At 30.3% G+C, this 20,290-nt stretch overlaps 1 protein-coding gene across 2 annotated transcripts in view; it reads left to right on the top strand.

The window, feature by feature from the left end:
* LOC126882768 (membrane-bound alkaline phosphatase-like) overlaps positions 1 to 20,290 on the top strand; it is a 118,345-nt gene that overhangs the window by 23,745 nt on the left and 74,310 nt on the right. For both annotated transcript variants that reach the window (XM_050647768.1, XM_050647765.1), the window contains exon 2: positions 18,398 to 18,568. In XM_050647768.1, the coding sequence (XP_050503725.1) occupies positions 18,398 to 18,568 (171 nt within the window). The remainder of the gene's footprint in view (positions 1 to 18,397; positions 18,569 to 20,290) is intronic.

Below are 20,290 nucleotides of genomic sequence, written 5' to 3'. Positions count from 1 at the left end.
GCCCAAAACACATTGACTGCATTCCCCAAAATTATTCATTTATATATATATATATATATATATATATATATATATATATATATATATATAGTTCAGCTCAACAGGCAGCTATACACCGTTCTTAGGCGTCAACGCCCTTCGGTAGGGATCTATGGAGGAGTATCACCAAGCCGCAAGCCCTTATATCTTGCCGTACCGCTCCTCCATAGGCCGATCCGACGCCAGATTATCCAGACCAAGCCGTAGACTCTATTGAGTTTTATACTACGGCGTTGGCCTTTTATAAATTTCATGACCTAGCTGAGGCTCGAACCAGCGACCGCAAATCGCAAATCCACTAAACTTGTCGATCGACTGAGCCCCAGCTAACTGGACCGTCAAGACCGACACTATATATACCTAACCTAAACTATATATATAAAGGCAGAAAAAAGGGGTATATAAGGATATTTCCTCTTAACAGACGCTATCCAAAGTTTATTGTTATTTTTATACCTCCAATATCTTTGCAACCATGTAGCATTTGCTCTGTGATCAATTCAATATATTTTAACACTCTTAGTGTTTATATTCAGAAACTAAATTCCGGCTTCCTCAGCTCTACTTTGTTAAAAGTGACTTAATTGATTAATGTAGCACGTCTTTTCACTGGGAGCATATTAATCAATATTTATAAAGCTTCTTCTTATTCCTCTTATGTACGCATGACTCTACCTCTTTTTTCAATGTGCTTCCAGTAAGTTAAAGTTCCATCATTTTCGTGGTCTTTCCACTGATCCTCTTCCTATTGGGGAACCGCCTCTCGCCGTTTTTAATACTCGTCACTCAGCTTATATGATGCTTCCATTCTTCTCTTTCCTTTCTTACCCACTTTTCTCCACTTTGCATATCCGTCATATTTAGCTCCTTTAGCTCCAGCTCCTTTATTTTTGCATATTTCTCCTTTCTAGCTCCTTTCCTCAGCTAGATAGTGTGACGCCAAGATATTTAAACTTCATCACTGGTTCTATTATCTGTCCCTCCAGCTCTAATTTACACACACCCAAACTTATATGGAATCACCATGTATTTCACCAAGTAATATTTATTTCTTTTGAAAAAACTTGTTATTGTTGCGAAGATTAAAGGTTTTTATTGAAAATAAACAAATATATAAGACAATCGGATAGAACAGCCCGTTACAGTATAGATTATTTGCTTGAGTTGCAAGTTGAACGAAAATAAATAAACTAACTTTTGCTTCCAAAAACGAAAATATGCCTCATGTGGGGTTATAGAACTTACAACGAGGAAATATTATTGGTCCTGTTGAGAAAGTAATGTTCTCAGATGGACATAGCTGCAGAGCTAGGCGTAATACAGGGCGTTCTGTCCACAACATATGCTAGATAACAGGAACTAGGAAAGCTCAAAAATAAAGCAAGGGAAAGTCGCCAAAAGTGATAACGGCTCTCCACGATCGTTTAATTGTCCAGTCAGCTGGAAGACATCTAACCATTTCTCACCTGCAGCTCCAAAGGCAGCTTTTGGAAGCTACAAGTGTAACTGTTTCAGTTAAAACGATAAGAAGAAGAGTTCGTACCAAGAAGTATACAGCAGGAGACAGTTATGGGTTCCCGAGTTATCCAGGCAGCACAAGATTGATCGCCTAAATTGGTGTCTTCACCACCAAAACTGGAACATTGGGAAATGACAAAATGTGCTATTTTCAAAAACAGTCAGGATTTAATGTAATCAGTTTTAATGGAAAATCAGATTACCCACGAAATCGTGTACTTAGAGGTCGAGGAAGACAAGCAAGAACGAAAACTGTCAGATCTGTTCAAAAATATACAAGGGGAAGTGTAATGTTCTGGAGAGGAATTGTGTTCCGTAAAAAAACTCCTTTAATTTTCATCCAATCAACTTTAACTGCTCACAGGTATGTTGATAACCTGTAGTCAGGCTCTGGAGAGGTGCAACAGGAGAAAATTTTATTTTAATGCATGATAATCGACCTCTACATACCATTAGAGTGACTACAGATATCATTGAAGCAGAAGGTGTCCCTTGTTTGGAGTGGCCTGCTTGCTCACCCGAGCTTAATCGTATAGAGTATTTGTGGGATATGCTTAAAAGAAAAATTAGAGCTCGCCGGGATAATCCACAAAACACCGCACGGCTAGTACAAGCTGCTTTTAAAGGATGGAGCAACCTACCACAACAAAATGTTGACAATTTGATTAGGAGCGTGCCCACGCAAACTGAAGCTTGCATAAGGACTACAGGTGATAACACTGACTACCACAAAATAAAAAAAAAATAAATAAAAACAAGTTCAACATTATTTGTTTTACATTGAAATTTTGTATGCTATTGACTTTAAAACAACTACTTCCAATTTGTTTGTTAAATACTTTATTGTTTTACTTAATTGTTATGTATTTGTTATTAAATTGCTTTAAAATAAATAGTCTTTGACTTCGCGTGTTCGTTTTTTTTTAATTCGCACGGAATAGTAACAAATATCAGATGATTCCATATAAGTTTGGGTGTGTGTACATCTTAGTAGATTTGCTGTTATAACCAATAGGCCACGGTAATAACGCAAAACTATACCCTGTTGGTGACACCTCAATAGCCAGGGTACCGAAGCGTTTGTTCGACAGGTAATAACTATAAGAACACATTTTAACTATTTCCTGCGTAGGATCTGGCGGCCATTTTTATCTATAAACAATTTAGTGTCAAAAACGGCATTTGTTCTTTTTTTTTCAAATGAATGGAAAACAGTGAAACTTATGGTTTTATTAGTGCAAACATCTTCGAGAGCATAGAAAAAACTTTAAAATGGCGTGTTATAGAGGTTGATATACTCATTTATTGTTAATATGTATAAATGCGAAAAAAGGTCGAAATTGCAACAAAGATTAATTTCGCTATAACTATTGTAAGAATTAGTGTAAAACTTTGGGGGATTAGGGTTCTTTGGTGCTTAATATGTGACAAAAATTTCAAAACGATTCATTTAACAGTTTAAATTTTATTCAAATTGTTTATCCCAGAGAGCTTTTTTGCAATAACATAATAAGTCAAAAAAAAATTATTTTGGAACTATTTTACAGGTGTCAAATGAATGAGCTTGAGCTAAACTTTAAAATTGGTTTAAAAAAAGTGAATAAAAAATGCATTTATTTGTAATAAATAAATATGCAAAATTTGTCCTTATAGACTTTTTGAATAATTTTATTCAAAAATATCTATTTTTTACTGTATTTTAAATGCACAACTGCCAAGTAATGTTATATATAATAATTGATAAATTTTTTTAATAAATATATATAATTTATTATATAAAAAAATAAAAAGTTTATAAGGAAAAATTGGCGAGACTTTTGTATAATTATTTATTACTAACAAATGCATTTTTAATTCACTTTTTTAAACCAATTTGAAAGTTTAGCTCATGTTCCTTCATTTGACATCTGTATAATGGTTCGAACATCATTTTTTTCTGACTTAATGTTGTTGCAAAAAAAGCTCTCTGGGATAAATAATTGGAATAAAACTAAAATAATTGAATAAATCGCTTTGAAATTTTTGTTGCATATTAAGCACCAAAGATACCTTATCTTACAAAAATTTCAAAGCTATACACTAATTTTTAAAATAGTTATTACGAAATTACTTTTTTTGAAATTTCCACCTTTTTTCGCAATTATATTAACAATAAATGTATATCAACCTTTATGATACACCATTTTATAACTTTTTCCATGCTCTCTCTTTCACTGTTTTCCCTTCTTTGAAAAAAAAAGAAAAATGCTGTTTTTTGACACTAAATTGTTTATAAATAAAAATGGCCCCCAGATCCTACGCAGGAAATAGTTACAATTTGTTCTTATAGGTATTACCTGTCGAAAAAACGCTTCAGTACCCTGGCTGTTAAAGTGTCATGGAAAAAAACATTAATTAAATTTTATAACTACAAGCATTTTGTATTTTTTGAGGAGATTATCATGATAAATTTTCTTGTGGTTATATTAAATTGATGCAGCATAGAGCATAGGTTATAAATAATTTTTACTATTTTAAAGCAAGTAAATCAATAAAACTAAATCATTTTAAAAATCCGTATTATCGTTTAGAATAATGCATGTTTTTTTTGTTGTTTGTCGATGTTTTATTAATTACTCAAAGTTGGGTATTTAGTAACATATTTTCATTTTTTATGCCTTTAACGAAATATTAGGTACATTCTACTAAAAATGTATGAAAAGGACAATGGAATATTGGTACCTAACAGTAATAGGTACTATACTAAATTTACAATCAAGATGCAGTAGAAATAAACAAACCAAGACACATTAAATGCTACTAGGAGCACTCCCGAATCATAATTTACAATGTATAAACTTTTGAAATCATGATTTGGGATTTATCATGTATATACATTATAAATTATGATTCAGGAGTGCTCCTAGTACCATTTAACGTGTCTTGGTTTGTTTATTTCTACTGCATCTTGATTGTAAATTTAGTATATATCTAGTATCATCTGCTGGATCCGTGAACAGCCTGAACACGTCTCGGCATTGAGATTATGTACACTTTCAATACTTATGTATGTAGTAAATATATTTAAAATATAAAAAAATCTCATGTATATATTTATTAGTAAAAAATATATATTGCCTTTTTGAAGAAAAAACTTATATAAATAAACAGTTGCAATGCCATTTCCTTGCGACATTTTCTGTAATTACTTTAATTATACAGGGTGTCCCGAAAAGATTGGTCATACATTTTACCACATATTCTGTGATCGAAAATAGGTTGATTGAACCTCACTTACCTATATAACATAGTGCACACAATAAAAGTTACAGCCCTTTGAAGTTACAGCCCTTTGAAGTTACAAAATGAAAATCGATCTTTTTTTATATATCGAAAACTCTCAGAGATTTTTTATTGAAAATGGACGTGTGGAATTTTTATGACAGCAACATCTTAAAAAAAATTAAAGTGAAATTTGTGCACCCCATAAAAATTTTATGGGGGTTTTGTTCCTTTAAACCCCCCAAACTTTTGTGTACGTTCCAATTAAATTATTATTATGTCACCATTAGTTAAACACAATGTTTTTAAAACTTTTTTTGCCTCTCAGTACCTTTTCGATAAGCCAGTGTTTATCGAGATATTTTGAATATTTTTCGAATCCACCACATATTTGTATATGGTGAAGTACGATTATACAGGGTGTAACGAAAATACACGTCATAAATTTAATCACATGTTTTGGGACCAAAAATAGTTTGATTGAACCTAACTTACCTTAGTACAAATGTGCATATAAAAAAAGTTACAACCCTTTGAAATTACAAAATGAAAATCGATTTTTTCCAATATATCGAAAACTATTAAAGATTTTTTATTGAAAATGGACATATGGCATTCTTATGACAGTAGCATCTTAAGAAAAAATTATAGTGAAATTTGGACACCCTATAAAAATTTTATGGGGGTTTATTTCCTTTAAACCCCCCCAAACTTTTGTGTACGTTGCAATTAAATTATTATTGTAGTACCATTACTTAAACACAATATTTTTAAAACTTTTTTGGCTCTTAGTACTTTTTCGAAAAGTCAGTTTTTATCGAGATATTTTGGATATTTTTCAAATCCACCACATATTTGTATATGGTTAAGTACGATTATCGAGACTTGGTATGATAGCGGGATAAGATGGTCAAAATTGCACCAGGCTCGATTCAGTTTTGGGTTTAGCCATTCGAAAATATATAATTGAAAACTCACTCAGCCAAATTTTCAAGTCCCTATGTGCACCGGGGGGTCCGCTATGGAAAAAACGTGTTTTTTTGAAATCATTTTTTTCCAGACGCTGTATTGCTGCAAAAAATCTGAAAAAATTAATAGATGCGTATCTTAATAACACAAAGCTGCCTGATTTTTTTAAGATTTTTATCTTCAAAATTGAGCGCAGGAAAAATTTTTGAAATTTTCAAAAAATTTTTAGGTTATGTTGTAAATTTTTCGCCAACTTTAAAATATTGTTATTTTATGTATTTTTTTCCATTCTTTCGAATGGCATAGGCATCATTATCATTTTCGACGTGGAAAATACCTAAAAATCGAAAAAACTGTTTTTTTTTTGACATTTTCTGAAGTTTTTGACTCATAAACTCAACAACATACAGCTAAATTGATCATCATTTACATTTTTGTATGTATTGTTACATTTACAATCAAAATCATCTATTAGAAATCAGTAAAAAAAAATAATTCTTTTAACTTTTAAAAAAATTAAAATTTTGTTGTTCTCGATAGAATGTAATACAATTATTACTTAAATAAATTATTTTTTGTTTTGCACCATTGTTTGAATTTCATATATAATAATATCGTCCCATTAAGGGTACCCTGCCATAGGCTTATAAAAAAAAAAACAATAAATTAATTTTTCGATAGTATTCGATAGAAAATGTTGCCCCTTTATAAAAATGCTTGTTGCGGTTGTGATTTTTAAAGGGCGCTAAAGGATAAACCAGTCCTCAAGTACCCGCCGTCGAAGCCACTAACTACTTACGTAATAAAAATATTTTTAAAATAATAAAATAAGAAAATCTACGGTTTCGTTTTGATTAAAAAATAAAAAAATATATATAAAAAAAATAGTTTTATTAAACGTTAATGAGGAATTAATATTTAAATAAATAATTATTAAATTATTTGAATTACTTAATTGATTAAGTTTAAAGGGATTAATAAATTAATTATTAAAAAGTTACTACACAATCATGAAATTACAAAATTCAAATTAATATACTGCATGGTGCAAAGAAAGGAATAAATTCGTTATTTCGTAAACTGGCGACTTTTGGAAAAATACCGAAACGGGTCGAGTGTGATATGAGTGACGTCATCCATCTGGGCGTGATGACGTAATCGATGATTTTTTTTAAATGAGAATATGGGTCGTGTGGCCACTCATTTCAAAGGATATTCAGTTCTTTATTCATTAATATAAACACTAACACAATTATTTATACAGGGTGACCAAAAAAAATTTGAATTAAATTAATTGACATAAAAAGAAGAATTTAAATAATGTATTTACTTCAAAATATATTTTACTGCTGTTAGAAAACAGAAGAAAATGTTTGAGATATAAACATTGCTTTTCACTTAAATTCAATGCTCCTGCTAGCCACCTGCCTCTTGGAAGTTTGAACATTTTATTTAAGCGAAAAGCAATGTTTGTTTTTCGAATAAACATTTTTTTCCGTTTCCTGAAAGTAAAATATATTTTGAATTAAATAAATTACATACATTATTTTTTTTGTAAATTAATTTATTTAAAAAAAAATTGGTCACTCTGTATAAATAATAAGGGTAATGTTTCCATTGTTTTCAATCTGGTGGGATGTAAAGAGTAATATTTTTGATGTTATTTTATGTGCTATTAGATTGAAAACTTAGTCCTTTCTAATAATGGTAATGTTTATACTTCTGAATAGAGAATTGAATAACCTTTCGAATAACCAAATTATAGTAAAGTCCCAGTGATTAGCTGTGTGCCATAGTTAAAAAACTTACACAGAAATAAAAAACTTCGGTTTGTATAATGGTATAAAATTCTATTAAAAAACTTTTAAAAAAGTCATCCAAATAGATTATAGAAAAACATCAGAACATTTTCGATCTAGTCAGATCATCTTCAGTGACATTCTGTTTAGTTACTGAAACTATAGCCCGCTAGTTGATATATTATTATGTAGTCTTCAAAATTACATAATTACCTATTTATTAAAACTTCCCATATAAATATTTAATCATAAAAATGCCAAAGGAAATAGCTTCAGAACAACATTAAAATTATACTTTTGAAATGCAGCACAATGTCGATATTAATGGATTTTACTAAAGCTCAAAAGCAGCATGGCTTCCCTGCTCGAAAAACTGAAGCAGTACTTGGCACAACGAGTTCGAGGTCAAGACGGAATTCGGTCTGTGTCACTCGTCTTGACTTGTCATTCCAAAAGTATAATTTTAATAAAAATTTTATTTTAATAAAATTATGTAATTTTAAAGACGATATATCAACTAGTGGGCTAGTTTCAATTACTGCACATAATGTCACTGAAGATGATTTGACTAGATCGAAAACATTCTGGATGTTCTTGGATGACTTTTTTAAAAGTTTTTTAATAAAATTTTATACCATTATACAAACCAAAGTTAAATTATGTAATTTTAAAGACTATATATCAACTAGTCGGCTAGTTTCAATTACTGCACAGAATGTCACTGAAGATGATTTGACTAGATCGAAAACATTCTGGATGTTCTTGGATGACTTTTTTAAAAGTTTTTTAATAAAATTTTATACCATTATACAAACCAAAGTTCTTTACTACTATGGTTTTTCAAATAACCGTAATTCTCATTAAAAAAATTCATCGATTACGTCATCGCGCCCAGATGGATGACGTCACTACTAGTATCATATATCTGCCAAAAAATCACAATTAAAAAATCGACCTCTTTCGGGATTTTTCCTTAGAGTCGACGGTTTAATAAATATCGAATTTATTCCTTTCCTTTGCATCATACTGTATATTAATTTGAATTTGAATTTTGTAATTTCATGAGTACGTAGTAACTTTTTAATAATTAATTTATTATTCCCTTTAAACACTGCACTCTTTAGGTTACACTATTTAAGCAGTTAAATAATTCAAATAATTTAGTAATTTATTTATATAATAATTCCTCATTAACGTTTAATAACACGATTTTTATTACGTAAGTAGTTAGTGACTTCGACGGCAGTACTTGAGGACGTTTTTTTGTATCGAACACCACAAACATTTTATTTTTTAAACGTTAAAAACATTAATTTATTGATTTTTTTATAAGCCTATGGCAGGATACCCTTAATGGGACGATATTATTATATATGAAATTCAAATAATCGTGCAAATAAATCACTTATTTAAGTATTAATTGTATTATATTCTATCGATAACAAAATTTTAATTTTTTAAACGTTGAAAAAATTATTTTTTGACTGATTTTTGAGGCTATTTAGTAAAAAAAAAGTTTCATTAGCTAATTTTGATGGTAAAGATAATATACATAAAAAAAGGTAAATTATGATTAATTTAGCTGTATGTTGTTGAGGTTGTGAGTCAAAAACTTCAGAAAAAAACAGCTTTTTCGATTTTTAGGTATTTTCCACGTCGAAAATGATAATGATGCCTAGGCCATTCGAAAGAATGGAAAAAAATACACAAAATAACAATATTTTAAAGTTGGCGAAAAATTTCCAACATAACCTAAATTTTTTTTGAAAATTTCAAAAAATTTCCTGTGCTCAATTTTGAAGCTAAAAATCTGAAAAAAATCAGGCTGCTTGTATCGTTAAGATACGCCTTCATTAATTTTTTCAGACTTTTTGTAGTAATACAGCGTCTAAAAATAATTTTTTTCAAAAAACAAGTTTTTTTCCAAAGCACCTAGCTCCTGGGGATCCTGTTATTTTTTAATCAAAACGAAACCGTAGATGTTCTTATTTTATTATATTAAAAATATTTTTATTACGTAAGTAGTTAGTGGCTTCGACGGTGGGTACTTGAGGACTGGTTTATCCTGAGTTTTTTCCAAAAACGTGGCTAGAAGCGCTTCCTTGCTTACGGCATCAAAGTGCCGAGCTTTTTTTAACCTTAGCGCGGTTTGAAAATCACAACCGCAACAAGCATTTTTATAAAGGGTCAACATTTGCTATCGAATACTACAAAAATTTTATTTTTTAAACGTTAAAAAGGTTAAAAAAATTAATTTATTGATTTTTTTTATAAGCCTATGGCAGGGTACCCTTAATGGGACCATATTATTATATATGAAATTCAAACAATCGTGCAAAACAAAAAAATAATTTATTTAAGTATTAATTGTATTACATTCTATCGAGAACAACAAAATTTTAATTTTTTACACGTTAAAACAATTATTTTTTTTTTACTGATTTCTGAGGCTATTTAGTAAAAACGCCGAAAAACGGGGTTTTTGAGCATGCTGTAGGAAAATAAATAAGTTCTAATAGCTGATTTTAATTGTAAACGTAACAATACATATAAAAATGTAAATGATGATTAATTTAGCTGTATGTTGTTGAGTTTATGAGTCAAAAACTTCAGAAAATGACAAAAAAAAAACAGTTTTTTCGATTTTTAGGTATTTTCCACGTCGAAAATGATAATGGTGCCTATGCCATTCAAAAGAATGGAAAAAAATACATAAAATAACAATATTTTAAAGTTGGCGAAAAATTTACAACATAACCTAAAAATTTTTTGAAAATTTCAAAAAATTTGCCTGTGCTCAATTTTGAAGATAAAAATCTGAAAAAAATCAGGCAACTTTGTGTTATTAAGATACGCATCCATTAATTTTTTCAGATTTTTTGCAGCAATACAGCGTCTGGAAAAAAATGTTTTCAAAAAAACACGTTTTTTTCCATAGCGGACCCCCCGGTGCACCTAGGGACTTGAAAATTTGGCTGAGTGAGTTTTTAATTATATATTTTCGAATGGCTAAACCCAAAACTGAATCGAGCCTGGTGCAATTTTGACCATCTTATCCCGCTATAGCCTTTATGTGTGATTTACATTTTTAGGTATATTTTGAACCGTATTAAAAAAGAAGCCATATCTCGATAAAAGTTGATTTCTCGAAAAAATACAAAGAGACAAAAAAGTTTTAGAATAAGTTGGTTTAACTAATGGTATCGCAGTAATAGTTTAATTGGAGCGTACACAAACATTTGGGGGGTTTAAAGGAACAAAACCCCTATAAAATTTTTACGTAAACATATTAAAAATGAAGCCGCAACTCGATAAAAACTGCTTTATCGAAAAAATACTAAGAGCCAAAAAAGTTTTAAAAATATTGAGTTTAACTAATGGTACCACAATAATAATTTAATTGGAACATACAGAAAAGTTTGGGGGGGTTTAAGGGAACAAAACCCCCATAACATTTTTATGGGGAGCACAAATTTCACTATAATTTTTCTCTAAGATGCTCCTGCCATAGGAATGCCACATATCCAATTTCGATAAAAAATCTCTATTACTTTTCGATATATTCGAAAAAATCGATTTTCATTTTGTAACTTCAAAGGGCTATAACTTTTTTTATGTGCATATTTGTACTAAGGTAAGTTAGGTTCATTCGAACTATTTTTGGTCCCAGAATATGCGATTTAATTTATGACCTGTATTTTTGTTACACCCTGTAGAGACCTATTAATAATTTGAAAATTTATTTATAATTTACATCTTTAGGTGTATTTTGAAAAAGAAGCTACATCTCGATAAAAGGTGACTTATGAAAAAAAGCCTAAGGGGCAAAAGTTTTAAGAATACTGTGTTTAACTAATGGTACCACAATATTCGTTTAATTGAAACGTACACAAACATTTGGGGGGTTTTAAAGGAACAAAACCCCCATAAAATTTTTACATAAATATATTGAAAAAGAAGCCGCAACTTTTTTTATGAGCACATTTGTACTAAGGTAAGTTAGGTTCAATCGAACTATTTTTGACCCCAAAATGTGTGGTATAATTTATGACCAATCATTTCGGGACACCCTGTATATAAATATTAATTATAGAAGGAACTAATGAAAATGATAATTACAAACCATGAAACCGATTTATTACTTTATAAATATAAAAATCAGGTTTAACCGCGACAAATGATGGATTTTTTGCATTTGATTTATTGTTTTGATATGAAGGCCAGGTTCAAGAACCCTTGGTAACTTATTTATAAGGTTAATTTTATACATATTTAATTACTAATGGTTACTTTCATGGTTCATTTGATTTAAAATGTGATTTATAATGTCGGCAGCACGAAGTATGACTAGTCCAGAAAGCCACTGCGCATCCGCTAGGAAAAATATTCTAATTCAGATTTTTTGCACAATCTTACTCAAAAAGGACTCCTTTTAACAAATTTGCATGTTGCCAGGACCAAAAGGTGGTCAAAAATTTTTTAAACGTTTTTTTTTGTTTTTCTCCTAAAATTTTTTTTTGCATGGAAAAAAAGTTTTTTTAGGTTTTTTGGATCATTCCAAACAGAAAAGGTCTTTAGTGACTTTTCTCTAAAAATGATAATTTTTGACATATAAGCGATTAAAAATTGAAAAATTGCGAAATCGGCCATTTTTAACCCTCAAAAACTATGTGAAAAACTGAAAATTTGAATGTTGCCAAGGTAGGTAGATATTCTTTAAACATCTGTTGATGAAATCCCGGAGAGTTTTTTGCAATACAATATTCAAAACTCCTTTATTTTTTAATTGCTAAGCAAGCGTGCTCGACACTATTTTCCACCGACAGTATGGTGCAAATGGAAGGAATAAATTCGTTATTTCGTAAACCGGCGACTTTAAGGAAAAATCCCGAAACAGGTCGATTTTTACTTTTAAGATATGATATTGTGGCATATATAGTATACTAGTGACGTCATCCGTCTGGGCGTGATGACGTAATCGATGATTTTTTTAAATGAGAATAGGGATCGTGTGGTAGCTCATTTGAAAGGTTCTTCAATTCTCTATTCAGTAATGTAAACATTTACATAATTATTTATACAGGGTGTCCTTCTACTTCTTTTTTTGTCAAATAATTTAATTTAATAAAAATTTTTTGGACACCCTGTATAAAGAATTATGTAAATGTTTTTATTACTGAATAGATAATTGAAGAACCTTTCAAATGAGCTAGCACACGACCCCTATTCTCATTTAAAAAAATCATCGATTACGTCATCACGTCCAGATGGATGACGTCACTAGTATATCATATATGCCACAATATCATAACTTAAAAATAAAAATCGACCTATTTTGGGATTCTTCCTTAAAGTCGCCGGTTTATGAAATAACGAATTTATTCCTTTTATTTGCACCATACTGTCCGTGGAAAATAGTGTCGCGCACGCTTGATTAGCAATTAAAAAACAAAGAAGTTTTGAATATTGTATTGCAAAAAACTCTTAGGGATTTCATCAATCGATGTTTAAAGAATATCTACCTACCTTGGCAACATTCAAATTTTCAGTTTTTCACATAGTTTTTGAGGACTAAAAATGGCCGATTTCGCAATTTTTCAATTTTTATTCGCTTATATGTCCAAAACTATCATTTTTAGAGAAAAGTCACTAAAGACCTTTTCTGTTTAGAATGATCCAAAAAACCTAAAAAAACTTTTTTCCATGCAAAAAAAATAATTTTAGGAAAAAAACAAAAAAAAAACGTTTAAAAAATTTTTGAAAACTTTTTGGTCCTGGCAACATGCAAATTTGTTAAAAGGAGTCCTTTTTGAGTAAAATTGTGCAAAAAATACGAATTAGAATATTTTCCCTAGCGGATGCGCAGTGGCTTTCTGGACTAAACGGTATTGTTTGTCATTCTACTCGTACTAGGAATTTTGTGCAGTACCTAAGATGAATCGTCATGCAAATTTTTGCATTCGATTCGAGAGAGTTTCAAGCAATTTTGTGAACTAAATAATTTAGTTCACAAAATTGTAAAATCAATTACTGATCTCCGGCAAAAATTTTTGTGCATGAGAAAATGCATTTTCAAAGGGCATCTCGAACAGATGGAAACTGAAAAATTTAGAACTCAGTAAATATTGACGGAAATGAGTGCAATTTTTATACTTGAGGATTTTTGAGGTCACTGAACACGAATTTCATGACGGCGATTATCTCCGAGGTACCTGGTGCCCAGGGTGGAACTCGTCGCATGGGACGATCGGATAATTCGCGTGACGATCGAATAATTCGCTAAATGAAGATTGGATCGAAAAACTGAAAAACTGAAAAAAGGTGTTAAATATTTTTCAAAAATCTATCGAATGACACTAAACACGACACTCCCACTCCACCCCCTGGAGGTAAGATGGAGGTAACTTTAAAATCTTAAATAGAAGTCCCCATTTGTTATTGCAGATTTGGATTGCTTACGTAAAAATAAGCAAATTTTATTCGAGACATTTTTTAGAATTATGGATAGATGGCGCTATATCGCAAAAAAGATTTATCTCGACTCTCCACTCCACCCCCTGGAGGTGAGGTGGGAAGTCAAAAAATAAGAATAAGTGGTCATATTCAATAGACTGTTCGACTAGAGCTTTAAAGGCTGTTAGTCGTTTGTTCCGTGGCCTTATCGGAACCCTGCTCGTTCTTCTGGCTGATAGAAATCGGGTTTTACTTCTATGTAATTTGTTTGTAGTCGAGTCATTGAAGCACAAAAAAGGCCCTACTGTTGATTTTTGGCGCAGTAAGATGGATTTTAATGCAGTTTGGTGCGTTGGATTCGTGATAATGTCAGGAAATTTTGTGAACTAATGTAGTGAATAAGAAACCTGAAATTGCATTTGTGCATAAGAAAAATGCATTTCAAAAGGGCATTTTGAAAAATTTTTATAAATTTGCAACTCGGTAAATAGTGGGAAAAATTGACTCAATTATCTTACTCGGGGGTTTTTGGGGTAGCTGAAACCGAATATGAGGTCGGCGAGAGTGTGCAAACTACCTGGTGCCTGCAGCAGGTGTAATAAACGTCTTCCTCTGGACTATTATGGTAATTTGTTAAATAATTGGCCCAAACTTGTTACTCGGGGGTCTTTGGGGTCACTGAAAATAAATATCGCAACGACTAAATTCTAATTTCATAGGATATTATAAAAAAACATGATTATTTTTTTTAATTTGGCGCTTGAAATTATGTTGGCAGTATTGATATATTCTTGACTAATTTCATGTAGGATTCATTGCCTTTCTCTCTCACACGTTTGTATACACTAATATAACGGTTACACTGTAAGCAAAACAGAACACATTTTTTTTCTTATTTTGTTTTCCTGTTATTTAAATAATTTATTAGAAGTGTTAATAATATTTTTTTAATTGACGTGTCTCAGCAACGCAGGCCATTGACACGGTTAGAAAAGTACAGTTTACAATATTATTTAATATAATTTATAAGAATTAAGAAAATTAAAAATTTAAATTAAGAAATCACAATATCAGCAAAATGATAAAAAACAACATTTATATGCCGTAGTATAACCGAGAGTCTTTGAGAAACAATATTACATTATTAAAGTTACTATTATCACTAATAGTGGTGGTTTGGTTTTTTTTCCCACTATTTACCGAGTTGCAAATTTTTAATAATTGCCCATTTCAAAATGAACTTTCGAAATGCATTTTTCTTATGCACAAATACAATATGAGATTTCTTATTCATTACATTAATTCACAAAATTTCCTGACATTCTCACGAATGCAACGCACCAATCCGCATTAAAATCAATGCCTCGACTTCAATCCTTCAATGCGTCGACTATTGCCACTATTCGAGTAAAGAACTTGTTCAGGTGATTTAGCAAGCTAATCGGCATATAGTTTTTAAGATCTAATTTAGCTCCTTTTTTAGGATGGAAGAATAAACCGAATTCTTCTATTTATATATTTCTGTGATATTAAATGGGATTTCCATAATTTATCTTCATATTCTGGGAAAGAGTTCGGGATCCATTTAAAAGTTATGCGTTTAATAGTACAACACAATATATGAATATCTACTATTATATACAGGGTGTAACAAAAATACAGGTCATAAATTTAATCGCATATTCTGGGACCAAAAATAGTTTGATTGAACCTAACTTACCTTAGTACAAATGTGCACGGAAAAAAAGTTACCAGCCCTTTAAAGATACAAAATGAAAATCGATTTTTTTCAATATATCGAAAACAATTAGATATTTTTTATTGAAAATGGACATGTCGTATTCTCATGGCAGTAGTATTTTAAGAAAAAATTATAATGAAATTTGGACACCCCATAAAAATTTTATGGGGGGTTGATTCTTTTAAACCCCCCCAAACTTTTGTGTACGTTCCAATTTAATTATTATTGTAGAGCCATTAGTTAAACACAAGTTTTTAAAAACTTTTTTGTCTCTTAGTACTTTTTTCAAAAGTCAGTTTTTATCGAGATATTTGAATATTTGTCAAATCCACCACATATTTGTATATGGTAAAGTACGGTTATGGAGACTTGGTAATAATAGAAAATTTATTTATGATTTACATTTTTAAGTATATTTTGAATCATACTAAAAAAGAAGCCACATCTCGATAAAAGATGCTTTATCAAAACAATACAGAGGCAAAAACGTTTAAAAACACTGTGTTTAACTAATGGTACCGCAGTAATAGTTTAATTGGAACGTACACAAACATTTGGGGGGTTTAAAGAAACATAACCCTCATAAAATTTTTATGTAAACATATTAAAAAAGAAGCTGCAACTCGATAAAAACTGCCTTATCGAAAAAATACTAAGAGTCAAAAAAGTTTTAAAAATATTGAATTTAACTAAAGGCACCATTTGGAACGGACACAAAAGTTTGGGGGGTTTAAGGAAACAAAACCCCCATAAAATTTTTATGGGGTGCACAAATTTCACTATAATTTTTCTTTAAGATGTTCTTTCCATAAGAATTCTACATGTCCATTTTCAACAAAAAACCTCTAACAATTTTTAATATATTCAAAAAAATCGGTTTTCATTTTGTAAATTCAAAGAGCTGTAACTTCTTTTGTGTGCATATTTGTACTAAGGTAAGTTAGGTTCATTCGAACTTTTTTGGGTCCCAGAATATGTGGTTTAATTTATGACCTGTATTTTTGTTATACCCATAAATAATGTATTGAGAGCAGAAGCGATATCAAAGAATAACCTTATTGATAGAAAATCGAAGGTGATCATTGATCTATAGAGATGCAAATCTCGTTAGAGATTTGCAAAGGTTATATTTAATTAAATAACAATACAATGAGATGTAACAGATTCATTGATAATAACGTTATTATTAATTTAATTGACTACAAACGGTGACGGTAAAATACCGAGACCATAATTGATTAATAATGCGGTTTTGAGTATATAAATCATTATTTTTAGATTTTTCCTTTTTTCTTCAAGGTTTTCATTTGCAAATTATGATGAAATTGTTAGTCACATTTTCTTGTTTAAATAACTTATATTGCTCAGTACTTGTTTAAATTTGTACATTTATTTTCAAAATTATCACATGAAGTGTATAATTCTATAGATCCTGCAACATATTAGGCCTGGATCCCGCATAAAAAAAAGTCGATTCATAGCAAGTTGAAAATTTTTTAATAGCTTAACGGTGTCTAGTCCGGCAAACTTTGATATATGGGAACACTGGATTAGGTTTTAATGGTGGAACAGGTTAAAAATTTGGAACGTCAGACTACGAACACGTCAGATGTATCTTGTCGGACAGAACTTCCAATTGATTTGTTGCCCTTTCATTAAACTCTCATGCAAAATTCAGACTGGTGTGTATCACCAATTGGGCATTTTAATGAGTGGAACACGAAGAACATGACAGTAATATATAAATCTATAGTTTTAAAATTTATATCTCTTTTTATTTTTAAATATGACTATTATACGAGCATTTAACCAAGCTGTGGGTACTTCGCATATTTCTATACATTTGTTAAATATAATTTTTAGCATTTTTATGATGTGTTGTCCCTCATACTTTATCAATTTCAATACTATTCCGTCTTCACTTGGAGCTTTCTTTATTTCGCATTGTACTCATTGCATTTCTTACTTCGTCCTCTGTTATCTGGTATATCTTCAGTTCCGACATTTTTTACTATTTTTCGGCGTTCTTCGCCGTTGCTGGTGGTGGTTTGGCTTTTGACTCATACAATGTTTGGTAGTAGTTTTCTATCATGATGGTTATTTTCTGAATTTCTGAATAAATCTACTTATAGTTAAATTGTTTGTTTTTTCCAGTTATTTATTGGCGAATAAATAAAGTTTTCCATATTTATAAAAAAAGGAAATAATTTTAAAATATTTTATTTTTGAAAAAGGAAGTATGTGCAAAAACCCATAGAATCGGCAAAATAATGCATTTTGCTTGTAATTCTAGCTTCAGTTATAATAGAAAAAATAATTATATATATTCTACTCAAATGTGTGAACAATATTCCGTCTTAAGAAAGTAGACTTAGATAAGTAAATACTTACATAATTCGTGTAAAAATTAATAAATCAAGCTGTACATGTACAGATGTACATTAAATGCAGTAGCTTGAATTAAATTTTATTTCAAGTTACTGCATTTCTCTTGTGTCTTGTTATTTGAATAGGTTTTTAAATATTTTATAATAGCAACAAAGTAGATAAGAGCTGGATATACCAAATTATTGTTTCCATAAAAAGTGTTAAAATTAATTGACGTTATTATTTTTAGGAAGATTAGAACAACCCCTAAATATATATCAAGATGATGAGTTCCCATTTCCTTATAAACCGGTACGAAGTAGATCAGAGAACGAAATCGCTGCAGAAAAGGATAAACAATTCTGGTATCGCAAAGCTGCTTCAGCTATTCAAGATCGACTTGCCAGAAAAATAAATCAAAGTAAGTGACAAATTAACAAACAGTAAAGATTTGCTTTTTAAAACTTCTGTTTAACCTATTAACGTGGTTGAAGACGTGTCTTTATTTTTTTGTAACATAATTGAAAGCTTGAACATTTTAACTACGGTAGATCTACCCACAAGGAAAGAAATTTGTTATTAGTCCAATAAATTACCGTTTTGGAGTGTAATTTTCAGGGGCAATTCCAAATTGCATGAAAATTTGGATTTAGGTTCTATTTACCCTCCACTTCAAAGTTGAATTTGTGCCGTTGGTTGCTTTTACTTGAGTGGTGACAGTCACCCCTTCTCGGGGGTGAAAACATACGTTCAAGATAAGCCCCAAACTGGATAAATTGGCTGATTAATTATAAGCAACTTTCTTTCTATAGACATTTTTATGTAAATCAATACTTTTCGAGATATTTACGATTAAAAATGTTTATTTTCAGACGGTTTTCCGCAAATAACTCAAAAAATTAAATATTTTATCGAAAAAAATATGCTTAGAAAAAGTGTAGCTTATAAAAAAATAAAAAAAATGTATCAGTAAAGTCTATAAACTAAGTAAAAGCAAAGTTGTAGCTCATGAAAAATACGTTCTTATTCGTCTAATTGCAAATCGAATATTTAAACGTGAAATCACCGAAAAATTATGCAATTCTCGGGAAAAACTGATAAAATTTATGTTGGCCCTTTCTTTTTGTTAAAAAAATCGTGAAAATCACCCCGTATTTAGCACCATAAATAAAATTACTCGTTACCGCTTTACCATTTACTTTAAATGTATGTATATTGTTTATATGATCTATAAGTTTGACCGGTTTGAAATGCTTATTTTTGAAAAAATTAGGTTGTATAGTAAAAAAAAATTTCTAAAAATTTTGGAAAAATTAAATAATCTTTTTTCGCTATAGGTATTGCTGTTATAAATATGATAGTTTCATGTTGCTTTTTCGTAAGATAAAAACTATAACAGTTTCAAAAATAAGCACTTTAAATCGGTGAGACTGACAGATCATATAAGGAATAGAAAAATAAAGTAAATTGTTTGTAAAGCGGTAACGATTAATTTCATTTGGGGAGCTAAACACGAGCAGATTTTCATGCTTCTTTTACCAAAAAAGGGGGGCCAACTTTATTATATCTCGCTTATTTTTAATGCTATAAACTTTTATAAACAATTAAAATGAAGTTTTTGTAAACAATTTAAAAAAGTTTAAATGGATTTTTCCCGAAAAGTGCCTAATTTTTCGGTGATTTCACGTTGAAATATTCGATTTGGAACTAGACGACTAACAACGTATGTTTCATGAGCTACAACTTTGCTTTTACTCGGTTTATAGAATTAACTGATACACCATGTTTTTAGTTCTTTTATAAGCTACACTTTTGCGAGGAATATTGTTTTCGATAAAATATTTACTTTTTGAGTTATTTGCGGAAAACCGTTTGAAAACGTAGTTTTTTTGTCGAAAAATAAAAATTTTCAATTGCAAATATCTCGAAAATTATTTACTTACATAAAAACTCTATAGAGCGAAAGTTGCTTATAATCAGTCAATTTATCCATTTCCGGGCTTATCTTGAACGTATGTCTCTTCACCCCCGAGAAGGAGTGACTATCACCCCCCAAGTAAAAGCAACCAACGGCACAAATTCAACTTTGAAGTGGAGAGTAAGTAGAACCTAAATCCAAATTTTCATGCAATTCGGAGTTGCC

The sequence above is a fragment of the Diabrotica virgifera genome, chromosome 1, assembly GCF_917563875.1.
Source record: "Diabrotica virgifera virgifera chromosome 1, PGI_DIABVI_V3a".
Taxonomy (NCBI): domain Eukaryota; kingdom Metazoa; phylum Arthropoda; class Insecta; order Coleoptera; family Chrysomelidae; genus Diabrotica; species Diabrotica virgifera.
Note: the sequence above shows the minus strand (reverse complement) of the source record. Positions and strands in the feature narration are given on the sequence as shown.